The sequence below is a fragment of the Ciconia boyciana genome, chromosome 4, assembly GCF_034638445.1.
Source record: "Ciconia boyciana chromosome 4, ASM3463844v1, whole genome shotgun sequence".
Taxonomy (NCBI): Eukaryota; Metazoa; Chordata; class Aves; order Ciconiiformes; family Ciconiidae; genus Ciconia; species Ciconia boyciana.
The window spans coordinates 75,243,508-75,268,551 of record NC_132937.1 but is presented as its reverse complement, the minus strand read 5'-3'; the positions used below and the strand labels follow the sequence as shown (position 1 = coordinate 75,268,551).

Here is a 25,044-nt window from a genome sequence, read left to right as displayed (position 1 = left end):
CTGTGGATAAGTCCAAGCTGGAGCAGGGGAAAGGGGAGGAGTTCATTGCAATATTAAACCTGATGGTCTGGTCCAAAGGGACCAAGGGTGGAGATTGTAATGGAAATACCTTTAAATTGTTGTAACCCAGGATTTGAGTTGCACATTATGGGAATTCCTATAGCAAGAACCCTTTGTTGCTAGCCAGGCTAGGAGCAAGGGGAGAAGTTCATTGCAATATTCAACCCTGTAACCTGGCTCAAAGGGACCACCCGTGGAGATTGTAATGGAAATACCTTTAAATTGTTATAACCCATGATTTGAGTTGCATGTTATAGGAATTACTATGGCAGAAACCACCCAAACCAATGGAGGACAAGCCTTACAACAAGCAGTGCAAGTGCAGCAGTGACCTGACCTGAGCTGGCTTTGGTGCCCAGTAAATCCACACAACATGCCACCTCTGCTGTCCTGAGTGACCACCATAACAGATGGAGCCCAAAGTCATGGACTAAATTAACTCAATGGACACTTGTGAACATTTTAAAGACATTTTACAGGGGTGGTCCATAGGCTAACAGAATGATATCTGTGTTTTATATCAAAGGATGGAAAGGGGGGTGGTGGGTAATGAGGTTGTATTGGATAGCGTGGTACCTGAGCATGACATAAATGATATGGAGTAAGGGGTTGAGAATGTGCTGGCTTTGGCTAGGATAGAGTTAATTTTCTTCATAGTAGCTCGTATGGGGCTACGTTTTGTATTTGTGCTGAAAAGTGTTTTGTAATACAGAGATATTTTAGTTATTGCTGAGCAGTGCTTACACAGAGTCAAGGCCTTTTCTGCTTCTCACACCACCCCACCAGCGAGTAGGCTGAGGGTGCACAAGAAGCTGGGACATCTTCTCATTTTACTGTGTCTTAAAATAAGAATGCTTCAAGATGTAAGCTAAATAAGAGTGCAAGCCACCTGGAATAGATGACCAACTGTGGACAGAGAAAAATCACGCAAAAATCTCATTGGAGGACAACACTCCAGAGAGATCTGGGTCAATTCTGCAGGGGTTTAGCAGTTAACAACTTGGAACATCATCAGAAGTACCATGAGACAAGAAGTTTGTAGCAAACAGCAGTCTATTCTAAAACTATGAAGCAGTCGAGCTACACTGGGTCTTTTGAAACCTGAGTCTTTCAGTTGGCTTATATATTAAAGAGTCCTTTCCTGGCTCTTACTGGTCAACAAGAAAAATAAAAATACTTTCTGCCTCTTCTGACTCAGGGATTTCTCATTCTCAGACCCATTCATCGTATCTGAGAGTGTATACTCCATTATCCTGTCAATGCACTGAACTAATATGCTCAGACTTGATCAGGAACTACATATTCTTGTACATGCTATGTCTCAAATTGCACTCATGAAGAAAAAAAGTCACAAAGTCCTAACAAAAAATAATGGATATACCATGATATCTTTAATACTGTAAAATTTGTAAAGGTATCTTTTTTAAAAAACCTTTTTTCTTTGAGTCTTCCAAGATTTTTCTCCACATTCCATTTCTCTCTCCAGAAATTCAAGTTATTGAAGAAATCTAGCCTCTCCCTCAGCTTATTTCCCATTAAGCTTCACCTATCTCTTATCTTTAAGGAGCTTTATTTCAGCAGATCAGCTCCCATTCTTTACTGACTTATTAACATCTTGACTCAAATGGGAATAAAACTGTCCATACATGGCTACTCAGTTATACATTTCATAATTAATTGTCTTCATATTTTTAACCTTGTGTTTTACATCAAATTGTAAAGTGATAAGTACACTTGATATCAACTTTAGTCCCATTTATACACAGGTCAGTTACTGGCCTCCGGGGTGGCATACTCTTCCCAAACTTTTTTAAAGAATGTTAGGCTACTATAAAAGAACAGCTTCTCAGTCACAGCTGGAAATACTACTGATAGAGTTGCATCTATCAACAGGGGCTGCACGTGATTCAGAGCAGATTTCCAACTGTTAAGACTGAGACAGATACAACACCAGTATTTTTGACTAATTTTGTGTCTGCAAAAGCAATGAGAGCCAGTTCAGCTATTGAAATTAGATATGGTCTGGACAAGGTCAAGGAAGTTTGCACCATGGACCACATAGTATCTGGTATACCAGAAAACAAAACTGTCACAACTTATTACCAGTTGCATGACTGCTTTATAGGTACTTATCCTATAAAACAGATCCTCATAATTTTGGAGGCATGAATCCAAGAAGCCCACATAATTTTTTGAAACATTTGTTGGGTTTTTATCCCCCAGAAAAATTTGCTTAGAAAAGTAAGTAACCTGTTCTATTTTGGTTTTCTTCCCAGAAAATCACTAAGATTTATTTGCAGGAGATGCAAGAGCTTACAAACTGAGTGTTTGCATTTCCAGTATTTCTAACATACTTAAATAGCTCAAGTATCTATGCTTAGCAAGTGTAACAGCTCCTCAGGATGCATTCAGCTCAAAGCCTAGAAAGATTCTACAGAATTAAAACAACTAATTCTAGGATGTCAGGAAGATAGTCTCCACTGCTAGGGCTAACACGTGCTATCGCTAGGAAAATTAAAATCTAAAGAAAGATTGCAATTATGTTTGGTTTTAACACTGATGGTCCCCCCTTTATATAAGGAAGCAACATGCTTTGCCTTCTATCACTTGTTCTCTCACCTGCAGCCTCTGACACAGCTATTCTTCACTACGTCTCTAGATTCCCCAACTAAGCCTCTTTGCGAATCAGTGCTGTGTTTTCATTTCAATTTTATCTTTAACTATGGGCAGAAAAGTTGGGTACAAGAGGAGAGGAAGTAAAATAAAGACTTGCATTTATTGTAAATACAATATATTTCCCAGTTCTGCACAGCACATGGGCAACTGTAGATGAAAATTATCTTGGGAGGCTGATTTGGCATCCATTGCTTCGGACCTCATCTGAACTGTTACTAGGGCAAAGTAAGTAGGTTTCAGTACAGCAGGTCAGCTGGTACAGAGGTAAAAAAGTATACAGCAGACCCACTCTCTCCCCCATCACTGTAGCAATAACCTCAAAGACAAATAAGGTATTCCTATATTGTTCGAACACCAAGAGGGGACTGAAGAAGCAGGAAAGATAATCCCTCTTTCCCCGTAGCGCATAACACAGGAACTTTCAGGAAACATAGCCAGCCCCACCAATACTGCTATAGCAAGTTTATACCTTCATATTAGATATATACAGAATTAGCAATAAATTTACATGTTAATTTTAATGAACCGCAATTTGAACATTTTGTCTACATTATCAAGATTCCTGTGGGAAATGCAACACATTTTTAAACAGTTAGGTCTTCCAGGTCTTAAAGCTTGTTCTATTAATTTTTATGGCACCACCTAAAAATAAATGTAACTGCTGGATGCCAACTACATTCATGTGAATACTACCACATATTTCATAGTAACAGCTGCTTTTGATGTCACTTTTTCATTTTAGAGTTACAGCAAATTTAGTATTTCACCTAGATTGTTGAAAGAGTACAAAAGTAAACAAGGCTACCCAAAGGCTTATCTCTGCTTCACCATAGGTCTGAACACTGACACCGCGTGGACTACACCAGCAGCACCCTAAAGTCGTTGAGCAACATCTGTTCACACAAGTTCAAGATAGACCTCACAAAAAAACTGACTCAATAGTTGTAATCAGTAGTCTTCACAGCAAAAAGATGTTGCAGTAATGTGTTTTACGACATCATATTAATATCCTTAAAATCTATAAAGTGTTAAAGTATCAGGCTAAATGCTAGGAACACTGTAAACAGGTTTCATTTGTTCGCTAAGGTTTACATAAAACATGTTAATTCAGTTTAAAAAAAGTCTCAACGCAAAAGGCAGTAGTTTGGCTTTTTATTTGTAAAGGATTAAGCATCTCAACTAAAACCACGTTCTAACGATTCTGAGGAGTCCAGAGAGGCTATGTTTACTTACAATTTAATATGAGCAAAAAAATTTGTTAACATTCCAGATTACTGCAGAGAAAGTGTATACCACACTTATGGCATACAAGATTTGTAACAAGCAAAATTACCCTGTTTTAAAAGTAACTTCCCTTCCAAATAGGTTTTCATTTTAGTGCACTCTCTCTCCATAGGCTTTACATTTAGAATCCTCTATATACAAAAAGGTACAACAAATTGGTACAGTATTTATTGCAACAAATTAAGGATGCCATAATATACACAAATTAAATTAGTCCCCCCAGCTCGCATACCCTCTTGCTTCTTACTCCTCCCATGAAGCAGTCTCCTTCTCTGGTTCTAAGATTAAGTTCTTTCACTGAAAGGCACGTACTTCTCTACAACAGAAGAAACAGATGCATTAATCTGAAATGCCCTGTTTCAAGGGGAACTTTACCCTACATTTTTGAAGACCAAACATTACGAAAAAACCCAGAGAGATGTTAACATTTTATTATTAAATTTGCCTGTAAAAACGCATAGTTACCATATTACTGTGAAGCAAACTGCCATAAAAGTCCACTCATTTAAACCTCCCAAACAGAGAGACAGCTCACTTACAAAAAAACTGGGTTTTTACCATGTTGGACATATTTTTAAACTTCCAAGGCTCCTGAGTTCCTATTCAAACTTTGGTAACTCTTGGTAGCATTCCATAACTGGAATGTTATCTAGAATAACTGCTTTTCCTTGTGCCTTGCAGTACAGCAAGTAGTGTGTGTGTAAAGTGATTTAACGAGGATTGTAAACTATTAGTGTGATATAATACCTTTGAAAAACAAAGATGTGATATTAGGATACTGTACCTCAGGTTGACATGTAGGCAAAGGTGCATGGTGAGAAACCAAAGGTTAGTATTTCAAACTTTGACATGTAATAGTATGCTATTGAACAAAATGGCTGAAACATCCCATTCAGGTAAGAGGCCCCAAACTGAAGAGGCACAGAGACTAGCTACATGGGTAATGATGACAGTGGGAGTACACTTAAATTGCATTTATGTTACAACAGAGGACACTGTAGAGTTTTTTCAATATAGCTCTGAAAGAAGACAGCAACAACACTCAAAGTAATAACCGTATCAGCACACCAGTATACTAACACTGCTGTGCTCATTTTAGGAAAGAACCTTCTCTCCCTAGCCTTGGAAAGAGTCAAATAGACTTACCAGCTAACCTTAAACAAGCCAACAGGGATTTCTAACATATGCATACTGTGCCGTAGAGTATTACCTTAAAAAAAGCTCAATTGTTTTAGTCAAGAAAAATGAAAGCAGAGTGGATACTACTGCAGTCTATTAAAAGGTCATAAAGAAAGAAGGAAAAGAGACAACTATTTTCTATATAAAACAATACTTATATAATTTGTTGTCCATAACAAACGTATATGAACCCACCAAAACATGTAGATTAGAATTTCCTGTAACAGAGTTTAGTTTTTTAGTGCCTTCCATTATGAGTTATGAGGGTAAGAAAGTTATGAACTGACTAAGCTGATTGTTGACTGTAGTTAAGCAAAACTGCAACTGTGATTTACTTAAAGGGCTAAACTCAAAAGACATTAAAAGCCCCTCTTCCTTGTTCCATAATTAGTTGCTCCAAGCCTGACTGCATATTTATGCTACCTTAAAAAAAACAAACCAACCATACCACTGAATTACTGCAAATGTCAGGATACAGTGTAATGACATCTCCTGAGAATATCTGAGTATTATTATCATCAAGTTGTCCTCAGTGAATCTTTGATTACTTATGCATTTTGTACTCCCTTCGCTCACTCTTGGTTAAGCAGTGATACAAAGACTGATTACTAAGCTTCAATGCAGATGCAAAAGACTTAGTTGAAACAAGGGGAAAGAAATTAACTGAAAAAAGTACATTCCAAATTAAGGATTTTATTTTTTTTTTGGCACTCTACATCAGTTTTCAACTTCCCTCCCAGCAATGCTGTTGCTTTGCAAAGTTTAGACAGCATTTTATCAAGCTGTTCTACAGAGATTCATTCACATTGTTCAGGACTGTTTTCCTCCTATAGACAAACACTGTTTCAAGATGAAAAGTAACTTAACATTTTGAGAGCTTCTCCCCATAAAAGAGAACACAGCAAGCTCTCAATATACACAAACTGAGTATATTCATATTATTGACTAAACATAACTGAAGCCCTTGTTTTCTCAAGCTCCCAATATCAATATAATGATTTTGACAATTTAAGCACTTTCTGAGCTATCTTGAAACAATAGTAACATCTTCCTTTATTATCTATAGTTATTGTCTTCTGAAGGTATTACTTCTGATCTGTTTAGTCAGTTTTCCTTAGCAAGTTAACAGAAACATGTGTTGAAATTAAGTTTGGTTAGATCACTGTTACCCCAATACAATACTTTTCTTGCAGTTTGACTGAGAGGTTGACATTATCATCTCTTCTGTGAGCAAACATGGAATTTGAGGTCATTTTGCAGCCCCATAGGGCAGAAATAAAGGTATGCCTACACCACAAGTTACATCACTCTATGTATTTACTCCAGACTATGACATGTTCAAACATTACATGCCACTTCTCTCTCCACTTTTACTGGGCTCTTTGGACTTGGATCAAAACATCTGGTATTGGTTTTCCAGCTGAAGCTGATGCTTTTAAAATCATATACTACTTATCTAGCAGAAGTTCTTTCATCAACAAGATACCACAGTGTGTGAGGAACTGTATCTATTAAAATAAACACTTGATTTATCTTACAATAGTTATGCCATCAGCTAAATGAAACACTACTAATGTATTCAAACTGTTTGTACCATATGTCAAGCAAAGGACTATTTTTAAAATGGTCTGGATCAGTAACCTACTTTCAAATACTTCCAAATTGCCTGGTATAGCTAAACTAAATGATGATTTGCTGCAGTACATTAATTTAAAGAGGAGCTGAGTATTTGGAAATTAGGACAGGGGTTTTTTGGTGTGCTTGTTTTGGGGTTTTTTTTCCAACTACAACACTAATAATGTGAATTTTGTTGTAGTTATCACAGTTAAGGGCAAGTGCAGTTCAAAGCCTGCTCTCTATAGTTATAAAGAGTTTGCTTTAATGCAAATTAATTTATTAATCATAAACAAAATTAATTTCAATCAAAGAACCATAGAGTGGCAAAAAAATTAATTTAGGACATAATTTGACAAAATCCATATTGGGACCAGAGGCAGGGCAATCCCTAAGACAACCACTTCATTGAGTATGAGTTTCCAAGATAAATTTTGAAGGGGAATGAATAGAATATGCTCTACCTGATTGAATAACCATGATAGAAATATATAGGAACCCTGCTACAGCCCTATTTAGATTTCAAAAGTTCTCAGGTTTGTCTCTTTAGATTGATAGGCAGTTAACAAGCATATATACAACCCAGCATCACCCTAGCATGTTTGTGTGGCAAAAAGGGAAAAGTAAAATAAAAATAAGGACCTCAGTCTAAACCATACTACTTCGTTTTTTCATTTTTGTTTTGTCCTTATACATCTTGTCAGGGACAAGAATGAAATACCCAAGAATGAAATACCCAATAATGAAATAACTGAAGTATATAAACCAGGTAAGAACGGCATCTGCTTTACATAGCTGCAAGACTATGATTGCAAAAAGGATTTGTAACAATTTAAAATTACTATGCATATTAGGTACTTCTACAATAAAATACTTGAATGAAAATTTTTTCTCTCCCAAACTGAAGTGTTTAGAAACATACAGGGGGAAAAAAAAAAATCAGAAATCTGCCCTCTGAAAACCTCTGATACTATTTTAGTGAACTTTCCCTCCAGGGTTTTCATTGCTTCTATTTTAAGGTACGCAAAGAAGTTTAAAGAAACAGACACAATCACTTTGACAGTTTGGGGTGGGTTTGTAGCTTCAGACTTCAAAAATACAATCTTGTTTATCTTAATATACAGTAAGGCTCAAGCTAGGAATTTCAGATTTATCTGTAGAGTGTGAATTAAATTTAGACAGTAACCTACGAAAGTAAAAGAGTAGGGTTAAAAGATACATGCTGCCATTTCAGTGTCTGGAAAGTTTAATACAATCTCCTCCAAATTTCCAGAATAGGTAAATTGGAAGTTATTATAAGCAGTTAAAAAAATAACAACACCTATCTACATGAATAAGACATATATATTTCAATACACCTTATTACACAGCCTCCTCTGCACTAGAAGACACAATGCATACACCTATTTAACATATTAATAGTATAGTCCCTTTAGACACAATACTGCTCAAGACATAATTAGCTCCTTGAAGCTTAACAACAAATAGAACCATGCTTAATCTCCAAATAAGCATATAAGAGTATGAAGTAACCTCTATAACATGAGTACAATAATACTGTTGTTAATTGTATAATACTGTTTGTTAATGAGGACTAGCCATATTATCATGTTCATTCCTAGTAAAAAGGTTACTTGATACTCCTGTAAATAAACATTTATGAGGAAGTTCATGTTAACTGGTCATCAAATACCTCAAAGTCTAATAAGTATGCTGAGTTACAAGAGAACATAAATCTAGGAAAGACATCGAGGGAATACCTGTAACAATGTAACAATTACCTAATAGGCATAATTTATACTGGAACAAGACTAGTAGCATGGGTAAACGTAAATGCCACATGACTCTCTAATACAGAGGAGTAGTAAGTGGAGATATTCCAACTAGTTTCTTCTAATGTAGGAAGGGAAAAAAAGGAAAGAGCAACTTTGACTTATGAAAAAAATTTAATCTGAAAGATTCCCTCTAAGGAGACAAAGTTAAGAAAGACTGAACCTTTCACTTCAAGTTCCAGAACTGCATCCAAAGTTGCTTCCTAACAAACAGCAGAACATCTGACTTACTACTCCAATACTTTTAATTAATTTGAGATATCATGTATTATATTTCTTGGATTGTTTTGCTTGAGACTAATTCAGTTTCACACTAGATAGTATTGAATAAATTACTTGCTGTGACTGGTAGAATTCATCATTTTATCTCTTCTGATACTTGACAGTAGTCCTCACTATGACAATTCTATCAAATTTTTTACTAAGTCTTTGCATGTGCAGTGTGATGTTATTACTCAATAAGAAAAACTTTTTTTTAAGGTTGAATTGCATAAGTTAAAGTTTGAATTTATCATAATGCTTAAGTGTAAGGACAATAAGGAAATATAACAAAATTTTTGTGTATCTACATAGTTTCAGAGAGTGACTTAAGAATATGAACCCTTCTATGCAGCAGCACCAAATCTAAAATTTGGTGCAGGATCATCATCAACTAACTGCTGACTACTTTAGCAACGAGAAAGCAGAATGAAGCTGCTGGAAACAGAACTCATAGGAGAGAATACATAGGAAAAACTGAGGAGCCTCCAAAACTGGGGGGGTGAGGGGGGACGGAGGGGGTGCAGGAAGAGAAAGGTAAAAGCTAGTTGTCAACTTTAACAAAAGCTTCAATAATGACACTGTATTTGTAACAAAAATATCCTACCTTCCTCTCCATTTCTCTGGAACTCACATGCTGAAGACAAATGGTGTTTATCTTCTTGCCCACTAAATTCTTGCCCATTTAAAATTCAAGTGATCTTGACATCCCTTCTCCAACTACATACATATGAAACACAGCAGTGAGCTTTCTCAGTGAAACTGCTTATCATCCATACTCCTTCACTTCTCTTGCTAGAAGTACATTCAGCTTCTATATACAAACCTTCGAGGATGATTGGCATCAAATAGTGTTGTATCGTCCTCATCATCATCTTGCTCTAATGGGGTCAGCTCCATGTTTTCTATGTTTGTATCCAAAACTCCATATCTTCGGGTTTTTCTGTTTTGCCTTCTCAGCCTGAAATGTATTTTAAAACATTTAAGTTCTATACATTATTCTCTACTTTCTATTCCAAAAACGTAAGAAAACTATCCCTTAAAATACAGCTATATCAATACTATCATAAATTTTAAAAAACTTACTACATGTAAAAAGTACACACTTAGCTCTACAAAATTCAGAGGTCAGACAATTCTAAGTGTCAAGAGTTTACAATAAATTATTAAGGCCAACAAGAGTATCACCTATACTTTTGTACAGAATTACTGTAGTGAATACAAAAAGTCTATACAGGCACTTAGTAGCTAAATGCAAGAGGCAGGTAAAAATGCATGCAAAAGCATACTTCTAGCAGATCCTATAATGAGAAAAAAATTGTCTTGCTACATATTCTCTATGCGTTTTATACGTCTCTATGGAACAGCAGATCAAATCAGAGAGAAACTCAACAAAGCTATAGCAGAGCTGTAACACAAGTCACAGGTGACATGGAAACCTTTTATTATCATTTGTGAAGTCTTTTATAGCTATCAAGTTAAAAGCGTTGTTTATAATTACACTTTGGAATAAGAGAGAACTTGCAGAGTCAATGTCTTGTATGCTTCACAAAACACGGAAGGAAGAGGCAGTGATTCACGTTTCAGGATTAAGGCACAGTGCTTATCGCAGATGAACAGACTCTTTGCTTTTCTCACCTTCCATGGCTTCTCTGCGTGGGCCTGGGTCCCACGTAAGCCCGACGCACACTGAACCATTCTGTTTGGCTTTGCAGAACTACTCCTATAGGCATTGAATATGCCTTGCTCAAGTCTTTGAGGACCAGGAACTCAGATCCCTAGCCACTCAGCAAATACTATGCAAAGGCATCTGTTTACAAAATGCTGACAGAGTCACTTTCAGCTACTGTATACTACCAAAGAGCAGCTACATGAAAGCTATTGGACTTTAAAAAATCTGCTTTCTAGGCATTTAGTGCCAAACTCAAAGGTGATAGCAGCCCTTCCTTTTAGAAATTCCAGAATTTACAAACCCAAGCTAGATGCCGAGGAAAGGTGTTTACAACATTCAGGAACTTCAATACTGGATATTTCAGAGCTAATAATCAAAGAGATTATTCATGTATAACATATTATACTACTATAGTATGTACTATCATACTATGTATAATATACTATTATTATACTGTGCATAATCACCTCTCTGTCTCACCACTTTAACCACCTTGGAGGAGATATCAAATAAGATATTAAGACTCACAGCTTCAGATTCTGTCCTGAATTCTGAGGTGCTTAAAGAATTTTTTTTAATATGCAACTTGGAAAAGCATTCACCTTTTCACACCAGGGCAACTTCGAAAGAACACACAGCAGCATCCAGTCTTGGTTTAGACTATACTCCAGTGAATTAGACCTCCTTTTGGAACCGAGAAGAAAATGTAAGGAGGGAAGGGTATAAAACACATAGCTTTCTTTAAAGTGCTCCAACTTCTGATATCATAAAAAGAAATAATCAGCATGATCATTTCCTCCACTCTCAAGTACAATTTGAAACAGCAGCAACTGTTGTGACAGGCATTTAAATGCTTTAGCACAAACTAAAGTACCTAACTTCATTGTTTAAAGCTAAGGCTAATAACAAAAATTCAAATTTCACCTTTCAGTTCAAGACAAAGTTGCTTCTCTTTTCTTCCTTCATTTCATCTGGCCTTTAGTCCTTAACATAGAAAGAAGTTGTATACTTCAAAGCACCGAGGAGAAGAAAATTCTAAAACTTTAAGATGAAAGCGTGATGAAAAATATGGTTGCTTCATACACACTGTGTATTTTGTTTTGTTTTTACTAAAGTAGAAGCTAACCAATTGACACTAGGACAAGCACTCCCGGATATTCTAACAGACTAGAAATTATTTTGAACACAAATAAAATGGGAAATGAAGGACAGCCAGTTCATGCTATTTGTATAGTCAATATTTCTGTCAATCTCACTATACCCTTTACTTTTTTTACTTAATAGGGTAAAAAGGAAAGTGAGTCACTACTGTGAGTCGAGAATAACCTAAGACAATCATAGCAAATGTCCGGATTGCAGATAATGCAAAAAAATCTTATCACAAACCTGGCACAAATTTCTAGAAATCAAACGAAGATTCAACAAAAAAGGGATAAAAGAATTACTTGTGACAGGAAAACTCTCTCTGTATACAGATTAGTGAAAAGACCCAAGCTGAAAGAATAGTGGAGATGCTTATGCAACATACATGCATGGTCATAACGATGAGACTAGAACAGTGTCATGAGTGTTAACAAAAACTAACTTAAAACTTTTTACCCTGTGACTGTTTACCCTGTGACTTTTACCCTGTGACCCTAGGACAAAAACCCAATTTCACTGAAGTCAGTAGCACTCTCTATCCCTCTCATGAACTTAACAGGGATAATTTTTATCTTTGTAGTTACTAGGAATACCTTGGGATAAAGTTATGAAAATGGATTTAAAAGTACATAAAAAGTTAATGCTGTATTTCTACATGCTCAGTCCCAATCCTCCCTCAAATACAGCTAATAGCAGTAGAGGAATCCACAAGCAAATATGAACAGATATTATCTGACTAACATCAGAGACGGCATACATAATAGACTGTTAAACCAAGAGGAGAGCTAAATAAGAGAAAACTAAGAAATGTTGGTGTAAAAAAAAAAAAAAAGGCAGGAAGTATGTTAAGAAAATGAGAATTGAAGCAAAACAACAGGTCAAGTTTAAGGAACATCCAGTGACTAAGAAACCTAAAACTGCAAGGGACCTGGGAGGGCGGAGGAGCTAAAAAACAAACAAAACAAAAGACAAAACAAAACAAAAATCCACACACCACTCCAGAGTGAGGTAAAAAATAGTCACTACATAACATGTGACCTCCTTTTGAGGGGGAGATACAATTCCAAAACTGACTGCTGACAGAAATCTCAAAATCTCAGTCATCTCAGGCAGTTAAATGTTAGCTTAGATCCAGAACTTCCTTGTACAAAAAGGTATTCTCCATTACATATCCGTAAGTTTTTTGAATGCTCATCTGGTGTATCAAATACAAAGGTCTTCTGAACATGTCTGCACCAAACAGTGGCAGAAAGAATCATTAAAAAGCAAAAAGCAACAGGGCAAGATACATTCACATGAAAGAATTTTCATTTTTATACAGAATCTTCACCACTCATTCATTTAGTTTTGTGTATCAACACATTGATAGGGTATATCTTGATAAACTGCAGTACTTTCAGTGTCAAATACTACTTCACTTAGAAGACGCAAACTTCTTTCAAGCAAAAAGACAGTTCAAACACAATTCTTACCTGAATCTGATACCAAGTAAAAGGGTCACAGCAATACTTGTCCTTAAGTCCACCAGGAAAATTAATTTAGCATAAAATATTTTTTCCAAGGACCTTTCCATGTATTTTCCCTGTAGAACATAGCATTGTAGGATTTACAGAATAATGGCTCATTATAAGCTGATGTAACTTAAGCAGCCTCCAAATCACATTTGCCTTCTTTTACGGAAATCCTGAACAAAGGAGATGTAAACGTAGCCTGAAACAACCTACTCTGTCCTTAGACTGTACTAGAGAGAAAAAAAACACTACATGCACTAGAGAAAAATCTAGCCAAATGAAAAGAAAATAGATTTTTGGTTTTCTTGTTGAACGAGATGGCTTTTCAATGCTAATAATCACACAGAGAAGCTAGTTCTATTCATCACGGCTGTAAATGCTTTCCAAAAAGTTCAAGATTTCCTCATTCTAATGTTATATGATTCCACTTCATGCAAATTCAAGAAACTCAAATTAAATTTAAAAGGCTTGGATAAATCCATACTGTGTTAGTGTCATGAACAAAGTCCCACTCGAGGAGCATAATCAGCAATACCTTTTCTTAAAAGAGGACTAACAAATACAGTAGTGTAACCAGACGTAACCAAAGTGATTAGTTTGCTCTTTTGTAACTAAGCAACATAGAGACAGGAGCAGTGTAGACAATACTTCAATGTTGTGCTTATACTTCTGTGACTATGGATATGCCACTATGTCCAAAGACAATAGGACAACGAGTAGTACGGACATGCTGCTATGCTCCCAGTACAGCCCCAGCCCATCTTGACAATGAGTCAAGGGGTAGTTAGAATAATTGGTTTGTGTTAGAACAGGAATAAGGGTGCCAAATCATTGTTAGGGACCACGCACCATGAAGAAGGGAAGCAAGTTACATAAGCAAGATGATATTGCGCATGCCCAGAAGAAGGGGTCAACTAAAGGACACACCTGTACGACCACCAAGGACCACCAGAGACCCCCCACAGAAGCCCCTCGGAGTTCAAGGATGCATGTGTAATGACCATGCAAATATGATCATTAGTTCTGGGAAATAGAATGAAAATGCATGATTATTCTGGGAAATTTGATGCATACGTATGTAATCGGACAATATAAGCTTTGGTTGATGTAACCTGTGGTATGCACACTAGGTGGAACGATCCCTTGTGCATCTGTCACCGTAATAAAGAATGCCTGCTTCTTAATACTAGATTTGTGTTAAGGAGTTTGATTCCCGATTTTGGTGACAGTTTTGGCGACCCAGATGGGACCCTGCTTCTGAATTTCGATGGATCCAAGGGATTGCAGGATCTCCAGACGGCACCGAAGGATTCTCAGGGAGAACCTCTGTTCCCTGGACCGAAGAATTCTGAGCAAGATCCCCTGGAATAAGGTAATAAGGCATTCTTTCTGAGTATACCAGTAACAAGGGTTGGTTGCCTGCCTGTAAGGTGCAGCAAAAGCTACACAGCGTTGCGCTAAAAAGGTACCTAAGGTAGCTAACCTCTGCTAGGCAAAAGCCTGTGGAGGTCTGGCTAGAGGGTCGGGGTTAAGAGTCCCCAAAGGGGTTAGAGTCCCCTATAAGGTTGTGGGTTCGAGTCCCACTTAAGGGGTTAGAGTCCACAACTGGCTATTGGTCTTTGAATTTTGGTCTGGATATTGGAACTACTGATTTGCTGTGTGTTCGGATACAGTTTCTATGTTTTTGTGTTATTGTATTATTTTATAATGGGAAGTCAGCAATCGCTGGAAGGGGGGATCCTGAGAACATCCCCTCTAGGCTGTATATTAAGGCACTGGAAAAATCTAGGAGGAGATCCACTAACTTGGAAACAGTTGATTGAATATTGCAATCATTGGGGGCCATTGTATACTTTGGATAGTGGGGAAAAATGGCCAAAGAACAGTACATTGAGCTATAATACGATCTTGCAAATAATGCTCTTTTGTAGGCGGGAGGGTAAATGGGATGAAATACCTTACGAGGTATTTATTTTTCGCTTTGAGAAATCATCCGGAGTGGCAAAAACGGTGTGGGATTATCCTGCAAGATTCTATGGTACTGACTTTGGAAAAAAACAGGGAAGGAATAAGAGTTTAAGATAATGTTGCTCTGCCTGTAGCATTGGGAAAAGGTGTTTGAAATGTGGAGAGGAGGAGGAGGGAAAGCAGGATAGGTAGGGGAAGGAGAAGAAGAGGACCACGAGGAGGAGCAGCACCTCCGTTTAGACCTCCCCGGCTGGCAGAAGATCAGTGTGCTATCTGTAAGGAGAGGGGGCATTGGAAAAGGTAATGTCCCAAAGTGAGAGAACTTGATCTTTTGCTACAGGCAATTAAGTTGATGACTCTGAATGATGAGGACTGAAGGAGACCAGTGGAGTCAACCCCAGCTGAACGCCTGGTTACATTAAAGCTGGGGAATGATGAAGTAGAATTTTTAGTTGATACAGGGGCAACATATTTGGTATTAAATATATGCAAAAGGGGGTTTAGTCATAAAACTATAAGTGTTGTTGGGGCAGCAAGGCAGAAGGAAAATTGGCCGTTTTTACAACTTTGAAATTCAAATTGGGAAAGCAATGGGTAACTCATCAATTTTTGTATATACCAGAACGTCCATCATCTTTGTTAGGAAGAGATATATGGAGTAACTTGAATGCACAAATTATTTTTAAAAATGGAGAGACACAGCTGTTAATACCGGAGTCAAAAGTCATGGAAGCGAGAATTTTTATGCTACAGAACACACCAAAACCAAAGGAAGAAATTCCTGCAGAAGTGGAAGATGCAGTAACACCCTTGGTATGGGCCAGCAGAATCCCAGGTCGGTCTAAATTGGCAGAACGAGTAAAAGTTGTTCTAAAATCTGGAAGTAAACCAGTAAGACAAAACCAGGATCCTATTAAATGGGAAGCTAGAAAGGGGCTGGAAGAATTAATAACAAAATTTTTGAATTATGGATTATTGATAGAGTGCAAATCAGAATATAATACCCCAATATTGCCAGTGAAAAAGCAGAACGGCAAGGAATATAGGTTAGTTCAAGATTTAAGAGCCATGCATCAGATTGTTCAAGACATTCACCTGGTAGTAGCTAACCCATATACCTTGCCAACATCCTTAGAAGAAAAACCTAAGTGGTTTACTGTACTCGATCTCAAGGATGCTTTCTTCTGCATACCTCTAGACAAAGATAGCCAGGCAATATTTGCCTTTGAATGGGAAAGCCCCACCACCGGATGCAAGACACAACTCACCTGGATGGTGCTACCTCAAGGGTTCAAAAATAGTCCTATAATATTTGGTAATCAGTTCGCAAAGGAATTGGAAATGTGGAAAAAGAGAATTCAGAAGAATAATATTGCAGTATGTAGATGACATCTTGATAGCTGCAGAGACTCATGAAGACTGTTTACAAGCAACCATCAGCTTGTTGAATTTTTTGGGACAAGCAGGATACCGAGTATCAAAAAGCAAGGCCCAGACTGGGAATGAGACTGTGATATATTTAGGCTTTGAAATTTCACAAGGACAAAGAAGATTGGGAGCAGGCAGGCAGGAAGCAATTTGTCAAATTCCAGAACCTAGAACGATATGGGAATTGCGGACATTTTTGGGTATGGTCGGGTGGTGTCGATTGTGGATCCTCAATTATGGATTGTTAGTAAGACCTCTTTAAGAAGCTTTGAAAAGATCCCAGGAGAATCACCTGTTGTGGACACCTGAGTGTCAGACAGCTTTTAAAAATCTGAAGAAGGCTTTGACATCTGCACCTGTGTTAGGACTCCCAGATTTACCAAAGCCTTTTGAATTGTTTGTACATGAGCAACAACATCTTGCTTTGGGTGCGTTGACTCAAAAATCAGGAACCTGGAAACAGGCCACTGGGTATTTTTCTAAGCAATTGGATAATGTCAGCAAGGGATGGCCTGGATGTTTGCGAGCTGTGGCAGCAACTGTACTCTTAATCCAAGAAGCAAGGAAATTAACCATGGGGCAGAAGATTACGGTTTATGTCCCACATATGGTAAATTCTGTCTTGGAGCAAAAAGGGAGGCATTGGCTGTCCCTGAGACGCATGCTCAAATACCAGGTCACTCTCTTGAAACAGGACAATGTGGAACTTAAAACTGAAACAGCAGTGAATCCGGCAATGTTTTTGAGCTCAGAAATGGGTGAGTCTTTACACCATGATTGTTTGCAAACTATTGAACAGGTCTATTCTAGCAGACAGGACCTGATGGACGAACCGCTGCCTAATCCTGATTTGGAGCTGCTTACGGATGGAAGCAGTTTTGTCCGAGATGGAAAACAAATGGCGGGGTATGCAGTGGTTACCACCACCCAGGTGATGAAAGCTGAAGCACTCCCTGTGAATACCTCAGCACAGAAAGCAGATTCACACACATGGAGCTATCTGGAAGGAAAGAGGACTGTTATCAGCTCAAGGATCTCCCATCAAATACAACGAAGAGATTCTCCAACTCCTCCAGGACATCCAGCAGCCCAAGGAAGTAGCGGTAATGCATTGTAAAGCACATCAATTTGGACAAACCATGGTAAATGTGGGCAACTGATTGGCTGATAAAACTGCTAGAGAGGTGGCAGAGCAAAGCATCCTTGCCCTGGTACCAGTAAAACAGGTGAAACTTCCAACCCCGAAACCAAATTATGGTAACTTGGATAGATTATTGGCAGAATAGTTGAGAGTAGTAGAAAATGAGGATGGATGGTGGGTAACATACACCTGACAAGTCTTAGTTACCCCACAAATAATGATTAAAATAGCAGAGGAAAAACAGAGAGAAACACATGGGGGAATTGAAGTGATGATTGTGGATTTACAGAAATCAAGATTGCTGTGTGCACATCCCAAATGTTACAGCTGCTTTGAATGAACAAATAGATGATATGAAGAGGGTGGCACAGCAGGCTCAAGGTTTAAGAAGTCAAATGCAAACAAATTGGTTAGGCCAAATTTTGGGACATTTTGGATTCTTCTCTTAAAGGATGGATAACTGAGTGGTTACAGACAATTATTATTTTGATTATAGTTGTTTTGATGATTTGTTTTGTTTATCAATGTTTAAAGAAAATGTTGACACAGAATGTCTAGGAACTCTGTAGCAATTTACAGCTACTCTGTAGCAATTCAGTGATGAAACATCCTACACCAATGCTGGGAGAGAAGCCACCTGCTTATGTTGAGATATGAAAGATTAAGAGTGGAAGTATTGAAAAGATTATTATTTCAAAACTTCCAAAGGGGGAAAATGTAACCAGATGTAACCAAAGTGATTAGTTTGTTCTTTTGTAACTAAGCAACAGAGATAGGAGCAGGGTAGACAATACTTCAATGTTGTGCTTATACATCTATGGCTATGGATATGCCACTATGTCCAAAGACAATAGGACAACGAGTAGTACAGACATGCTGCTACGCTCCCAGTACAGCCCCAGCCCATCTTGACAATGAGTCAAGGGGTTGTTAGAATTATTGGTTTGTGTTAGAATAGGAATAAGGGTGCCAAATCATTGTTAGGGACCACGCACCATGAAGAAGGGAAGCAAGTTACATAAGCAAGATGATACTGCGCATGCCCAGAAGAAGGGGTCAACTAAAGGACACACCTGTAAGACCACCAAGGACCACCAGAGACCCCCCACAGAAGCTCCTCGGAGTTCAAGGATGCATGCGTAATGACCATGCAAATATGATTATTAGTTCTGGGAAACAGAACGAATATGCATGATAATTCCAGGAAATTTGATGCATATGTATGTAATCGGACAATACAAGCTTTGGTTGATGTAACCTGTGGTATGCACACTAGGTGGAATGATCCCCCGTGCATCCAGTGCTGTAATAAAGAACGCCTGCTTCTTAATACTACATTGGTGTTAAGGAGTTTAATTCCCGATTTTGGTGACAGTAGCACTGGTCTAACAGAATTGCGTACATTAATAAAAGATTGAACAGGACTCACAATACATGTAGAGAATTTCTGTCATGATTACACACATCACATATGGCATACTCATTGCAAACTGCAAGCTTAACATATAAACGTCTCTAAATGCTAACAAGAAATGGTAACACAAAATGACATTTCCCTGTAGTCATTTCCACCTATATAAGAGGAGAACAAACAAGCTATATTACACTATCCTAATTTGTCCAGGTATAAGGTACTACCCTTGCTGCAAGCCACAAACACTTTAAACAAGATCAGTTCAATAAAGTAGCAATTGCTAATCACCCTGTCTTTTTAGGTAAAGTGTCTTTCTACTAGAAGCTTTTTATGGTTTGTAAACTCTACAATAAACCAACCTCCCCAACTTGTCACCCTTCAGCTTCACAATATTTTGGAGGATTCTCAGAAGTATCTGCCAAGGAAATTGCAGCTGTCCCATCACCTCAACCTACAGACAAGTCTTACTTATGGGCCAGTATATGGCTTCTCAACAGTGAAATGGAGATTTTCTTGCTCATTAGTTCCAAAGACAGAATACTTTCAAATAGGTAGATAAGTTATGGGAAACACTCACAGCTCATCAAAAATATCATGGAAGACTTCGGTAACAGTCTGTGTAACCAAACTAAGTTTCATCTCTCTCAGAGTTGACCTAGTGCTGTAAAAGTTCCATCCTAAAGTTTTCTCACACCTTGTGCTACAAAATACACTATAGTTAATTCACATTCTCCATTAATGCACATTTTTAACTAAATGTACTTTTCCTGAACTATGAGCTATGTCCACTATAAAAAGTATTCCCACAAAGTTAGTACTTGAAGCTAACAGCGTTTTTCTGCGAAAGGCATGCATGAGCTACAGATTTCACACCTGTGAAAGACATTCAGTAATCACCCTCCAAAAGGCTTATAAATAACTTCCTATAAATTTGTTTTAATTTAAAATCATGATACACAATTCATACTGAAACATATTTTGGATGTTTTACTTAGCATGCCAAATTATGTAGCACACTTTTCTCTAAAAAGAAGAAAAGCTATCACCCCAGAAAGACTGAAGATCGAAGGGCATGCACTTCTTCATATTCCATAAACATGGAATAAGACCTTTATCTGCAATGGGCTTTAAGTTAAAAAAAAAAAAATCAAAACTTTCCAGACAGGGTAACAGGGAGACAAACCAAAAGGACGTATGAATTGTAACCTTAGCCTTTCTATGCATCATGAAGGGCAATCACACACATGAGGTTTTTTATGTAAGTATCAAAACTGAGAAGCAAAAACGGCAATAAAACTACACTGGTAGACTGAACAAGGCATCACTGCCTCTCAGTTTTCTTATTCCTAGCTCTGATGGATCTGCTGGATGATCTTGGTGCCACATATTTTATTCTTTACAAATCTTCTGTTTTAAAAGGAGTTTGATATATACCAGAATAAGAATCCATAAAAGCCAAAAACTTCTGTTGTAATTGGCAGAATTAGCTATTGCAGCAAAACAAGCCTGTGCAAGCAAGACCTCCAGTCCAAGGGACTCTAGAAAAGACTAAGCCTTCACTGCAATAAAAACTTTTTTCACCAACATGACTGGAGGAAACCAAAACACAGTAACAGCATCAACAGAAAAAAATACTTTCTTACTGTGAGAGTGGTAAGACACAGGACCATGCTGCCCAAAGAGGCTGTAGAATCTGCATCATTAGAGATATTCAAAACTCAACTGGACAAGAGCTGAGCAACCTGTTGTAGGTGACCCTGCCATGAGCAGAAAATTGGACTAGACAATCTCCAGAGCTGCCTGCCAGCCTCTGCCACTCCGTGATTGTCCATTTCAGTTGTCACAAGTATCGACAATACCTCCCAAACTAAGCTTCTTAGTGTATCAGGAGAAGAGGTACAAGCAGCCCAACATTTATAATCAGTGGGTTCAAACAACAAGTCCCTATACAAAGCTAGAAATGATTTTTATTTTCCTGACAGAGAAATTGTATCATCAGCAGTATCACCGGAGAAGGTTGATGGGAGATTGCTATAGTTTCCATAACCATTCCCAATCAAAATTCATCTCCTACGTGGAGAGAAGTTAAGTGTTAGCCACATTAGCAAAGTTATATCGGCTTGCACAAGATTTTCTTCAAAATGTATTTTCAGGGTACCATCTTCAAAGAAAGTCACATGGCTCTGAAAACAGAAAAGTCATACCTTTATCAGAATGTATAAAATTGATAAAGGAAGAGATTGCTACTTTCCTAAATCAGGCAAAGCTTTGGCTAAAAGTATCACAGAGTAGCTAGATTCTCCAGGTAAAGTCTTTACCACAACTTGAAAAACATTTTTTTATTTTAAAATTACAGATCTTTCCTCTGAATAAATGAAGTTGAAGGTTTGTATATATTAAGTTAGAATAGAATATTTTGGTTGAAAGGGACCTACAATGACCATCTAGTCCAACTGCCTGACCAATTCAGGGCTGACCAAAAGTTAAAGCATGTTATAAAGGGCATTGTCCAAATGCCTCTTAAGCACTGACAGGCATGGGGCATCAACCACCTCTCTAGCAACCCTGTTGAGTGTTTGACCACCCTGTTGGTAAAGAAATGTTTCCTAACATCAAGTCTGAACCTCCCCTGATGAAGCTTTGAACAATTCCCACACATCCTGTCACTGGATACCAGGGAGAAGAGATCAGCACCTCCCTCTCCACTTCCCCTCCCCAGGAAGCTGTAGGGAGCAGAGGTTGCCCCTCAGATTCTTTTTCTCCAAAGTGGACAAACGCAAAGTCCTTAGCTGCTCCTCACAGGACATGCCCTGAAGCCCTTCCACCAGCTAGGTTGCCCTCCTCTGGATGCATTCAAGTACCATAACATTGTTTGAAATTGTGGGGCCCAGAACTGCACACAACACTCAAGCTGAGGCCGCACCAACACTGAATACAGCAGGATAATCCCCTCTTTTAACCGGCTGCTTATGCTGTGTTTGATGCACCCCAGGATACAGTTTGCCCTCTTGGCTGCCAGGGCACGCTGCTGACTCATATTGAGCCTGCTGTCAACCAGCACCCCCAGATTCCTTTCTGCAGGGCTACTCTCCAGCCACTCTTCTCCCAATTTATACTTGTGCCTGGCGTTACTCTGTTCTAAGGTGCAGAGTCCAGCATTTGTCCTTGTGAAATTTCATGCCATTGATGATTGCCCAATGCTCCAATCTATCTAGATCCCTCTGCAAGGCTTCTTGTCCCTCAAGAAAGTCAACAGCACCTCCCAGTTTGCTATCATCAGCAAACTTACCAATGGTGCGTTCAACTCCTGCATCCAGATCATTGACAAATATATTGAACAGGACAGGCCCTAGAATTGAGCCCTGAGGAAACACCAGTGGTAACCGGTTGCCAACCAGATGTAGCCCCATTCACTACAACTCTTTGAGCTCTGCCCTTCAGCCAGTTCTTCACCCAGCGCACCATGTACCTGCTTATGCCACAGCTGGACAACTTGTCCAAAGGATGCTGTGAGGGACAGTATCAAAAGCCTTACAAAAATCCAGAAAAACTACATCCACTGCATTCCCTTCATCCACTAGGCAAGTGACCTAGTTCAAAGTTTGTAAAAAGCCCTGACACTTTTATGTCTGATAACAATACATACGGTTTCTTCCTGAGAAAATATTTCAAAAGGAAACTACCTAAACCTTAAATTTCTTATACAACCATTGCCAAAAATATTTCAGCCAAAAGTTCAAATTCAAAAGCATATGCTTAATCTATTTTGAATGTCAGAAGCAAGATGCAACAGAAAGATGCAGCAGAATTACAGAATAATATGAGGTTTAACCTTCTTGTTTACAGTAGCACCCAGAAGACAGCACTCCAGTTTCAAATGCAGAACAGCAACCTTCTTATTGCCAAGAACAGAATATCAAATAATTGCCACTCATGCAGAAAATAATGGCAGTAGATGAGAATTTCCTTATCCAGCTCCTGCAAAGAGAGGCTTTTATTTATTTGGCCTTTCCATAGTACTATTCAGAACTCCAAATCCAACAGGCTACTGTTAGGAGGAACCGGAACACTGAGAAGTGCTCTTGTCCATTTTCACTTGCTTAAAAGATTATGCCATTTCCTTTAAGATATGGTATCATCAAGATATGCATTGTAATGAAAATAAGACTGAAGGCTGCTCAAGAGTTATCTGTAAAGAGCTATGGAGCAATCAGGATATACTAGTTTACCCAGACTGCATGTCTTAATAAGTGCCCCACACAGATTACCATCTTTCAACTACCTTTCTGGAATAAATGGTGAAGGTATTGGACACGCTAACCACCAGTATATCTAACTACAATGAAAAGTACACAGATAACTCGCTGCATAATGAATGTGCTTTATGCATAATCACATATTTTGGCCTTGCCCAGAAGAGTTCACTGTTTAAGCATGAGACAGCAAGTAAAACTGCAAGGTCAACAAAACACAGTGACAAACACTGTAATTAACTGTAAAAGCACATAGAGTTATGCAGTCAATAGTTTCCCTGAAAAACATAAAGGCAGTTGACTGGTACTGCTTTTTAAGGGCCCTTTTCTTAAGAAAGCACAACTGAGAAGTTTACTGAAAAAGAAAACACAAAGGAAAAATGTTTAAATGGACAAATTTAATAGCTAGGCAAGACAGAAGTTTGCAAACGGGACAAAAATAACCCATAGAACGTAGAAAATTAAGTTCAGGTGGACTGATATATGTCAATAGCGACAAGTCCACTTGAAGAGAACAGGAGGGAGCCACGAAAGGCCCAACACTGATGAGCGGTATCACTGCTGTGAGCAGAGCCCGACCGAGCACCTTTCCGCCCATACGCGGCGGGGAGGCGGCACCAGGAGTTTTCTAGACGCCTCAGCCGGCGGCGCTCTCCGCAGACAGCAGAGACTAGCCCCGCTCGCCGGCCCCAGCCAGGAGCCGAGGGGACCCTAATAGCCAACACAACAGGCCGGGTCCAGCGCGGCGCCGGCCTCGGCCCCCGGCGGCGCGCTGCCTATTCACGGTGGCCTAGAGGTGGCAGCAGCGCCTCCCCTTTCGCCCGCCCGCTCCGCACAGCAGCGCTCCAGCCAGCGCGCCCCCCGCTCTCACCGCACAGTTCGGATCACGAAGTAGACGATAAGGGCGGCGCTGGCCAGCACCAGCACGGACAGGGCGCGCTGGGTCATGGGCTGGCCCTGCTCGGGCGGCGCCGACACCTCGGCCAGGCGGCTGCTGCTGCTTCGCGTAACGCCCCCGCCGGCGACCTCCGTGGGCCGCGGGGACGCGGTGGCACTCTGGGTGGGAATGGCTGTCGCCACAGCCTCCCCGCAACGGGCAGCCAGCAGCAGCCCTGCCAGGAGCCAGGGCAGCAGCAGCGGCAGCCACATGACGCCCTCTCCTCCTGCCCGGCGCGGCCTACGCGCGGCCGGGCCCTGCCACCGTCTGGCCGCCGGAAGCGGAAGCGCTCATCGCCCGGCGCCCGCCGCTGCCAGGGAAGCGCCTGCGGGGAGCCCGCCCCGCTCCCGGCTGCAGTCACGTGGCGCAGGGCGGTGCGCGGGCGGGGCGGGGCGGTTGCGGGTGGCGCCGTTACCCACGGCTGCCAGGGATCCTGCTGCCCCGGCACTGCAGCGTGCTGCCTTCTGCTCAGGCGGCCCGCTTTCCTCCCGCCGACCCCGCGGAGCGCCCGCCGGGAGCGCTTGAGCTGCTGCGCGTGTGGCCGGTCCCCCCAGCTGCTGGGCCCCGCGGGAATCTGCGGGACAGGGGCTGGGTGGCTGGGGTGTGCACAGAGGCGTGGCTGCAGACGGCGGCACCCACAGCTGCCTGCTCTGTTTCCTGCCTGTTGGGCGGCA

At 39.7% G+C, this 25,044-nt stretch overlaps 1 protein-coding gene across 2 annotated transcripts; it reads right to left on the bottom strand.

The window, feature by feature from the left end:
• Positions 1-2,983: 2,983 nt before the first annotated feature.
• Positions 2,984-24,670, bottom strand: FAM174A (family with sequence similarity 174 member A). 2 transcript variants are annotated; one of them, XR_012042254.1, is made up of 4 exons: positions 24,305-24,670; positions 9,730-9,864; positions 9,511-9,623; positions 2,984-4,336 (listed from the first exon to the last, which is right to left on the bottom strand). XR_012042254.1 is itself a non-coding variant. In XM_072860157.1 (3 exons), the coding sequence occupies exons 1-3, from the start codon at positions 24,580-24,582 to the stop codon at positions 4,315-4,317; spliced, it is 435 nt and encodes a 144-aa protein (XP_072716258.1). In that variant the 5' UTR covers positions 24,583-24,668; the 3' UTR covers positions 3,002-4,314. The 2 variants fall into 2 exon arrangements, 1 of the variants encoding a protein (XP_072716258.1); XM_072860157.1 differs by lacking the exon at positions 9,511-9,623 and having other exon boundaries at positions 3,002-4,336; positions 24,305-24,668.
• Positions 24,671-25,044: the final 374 nt, after the last annotated feature.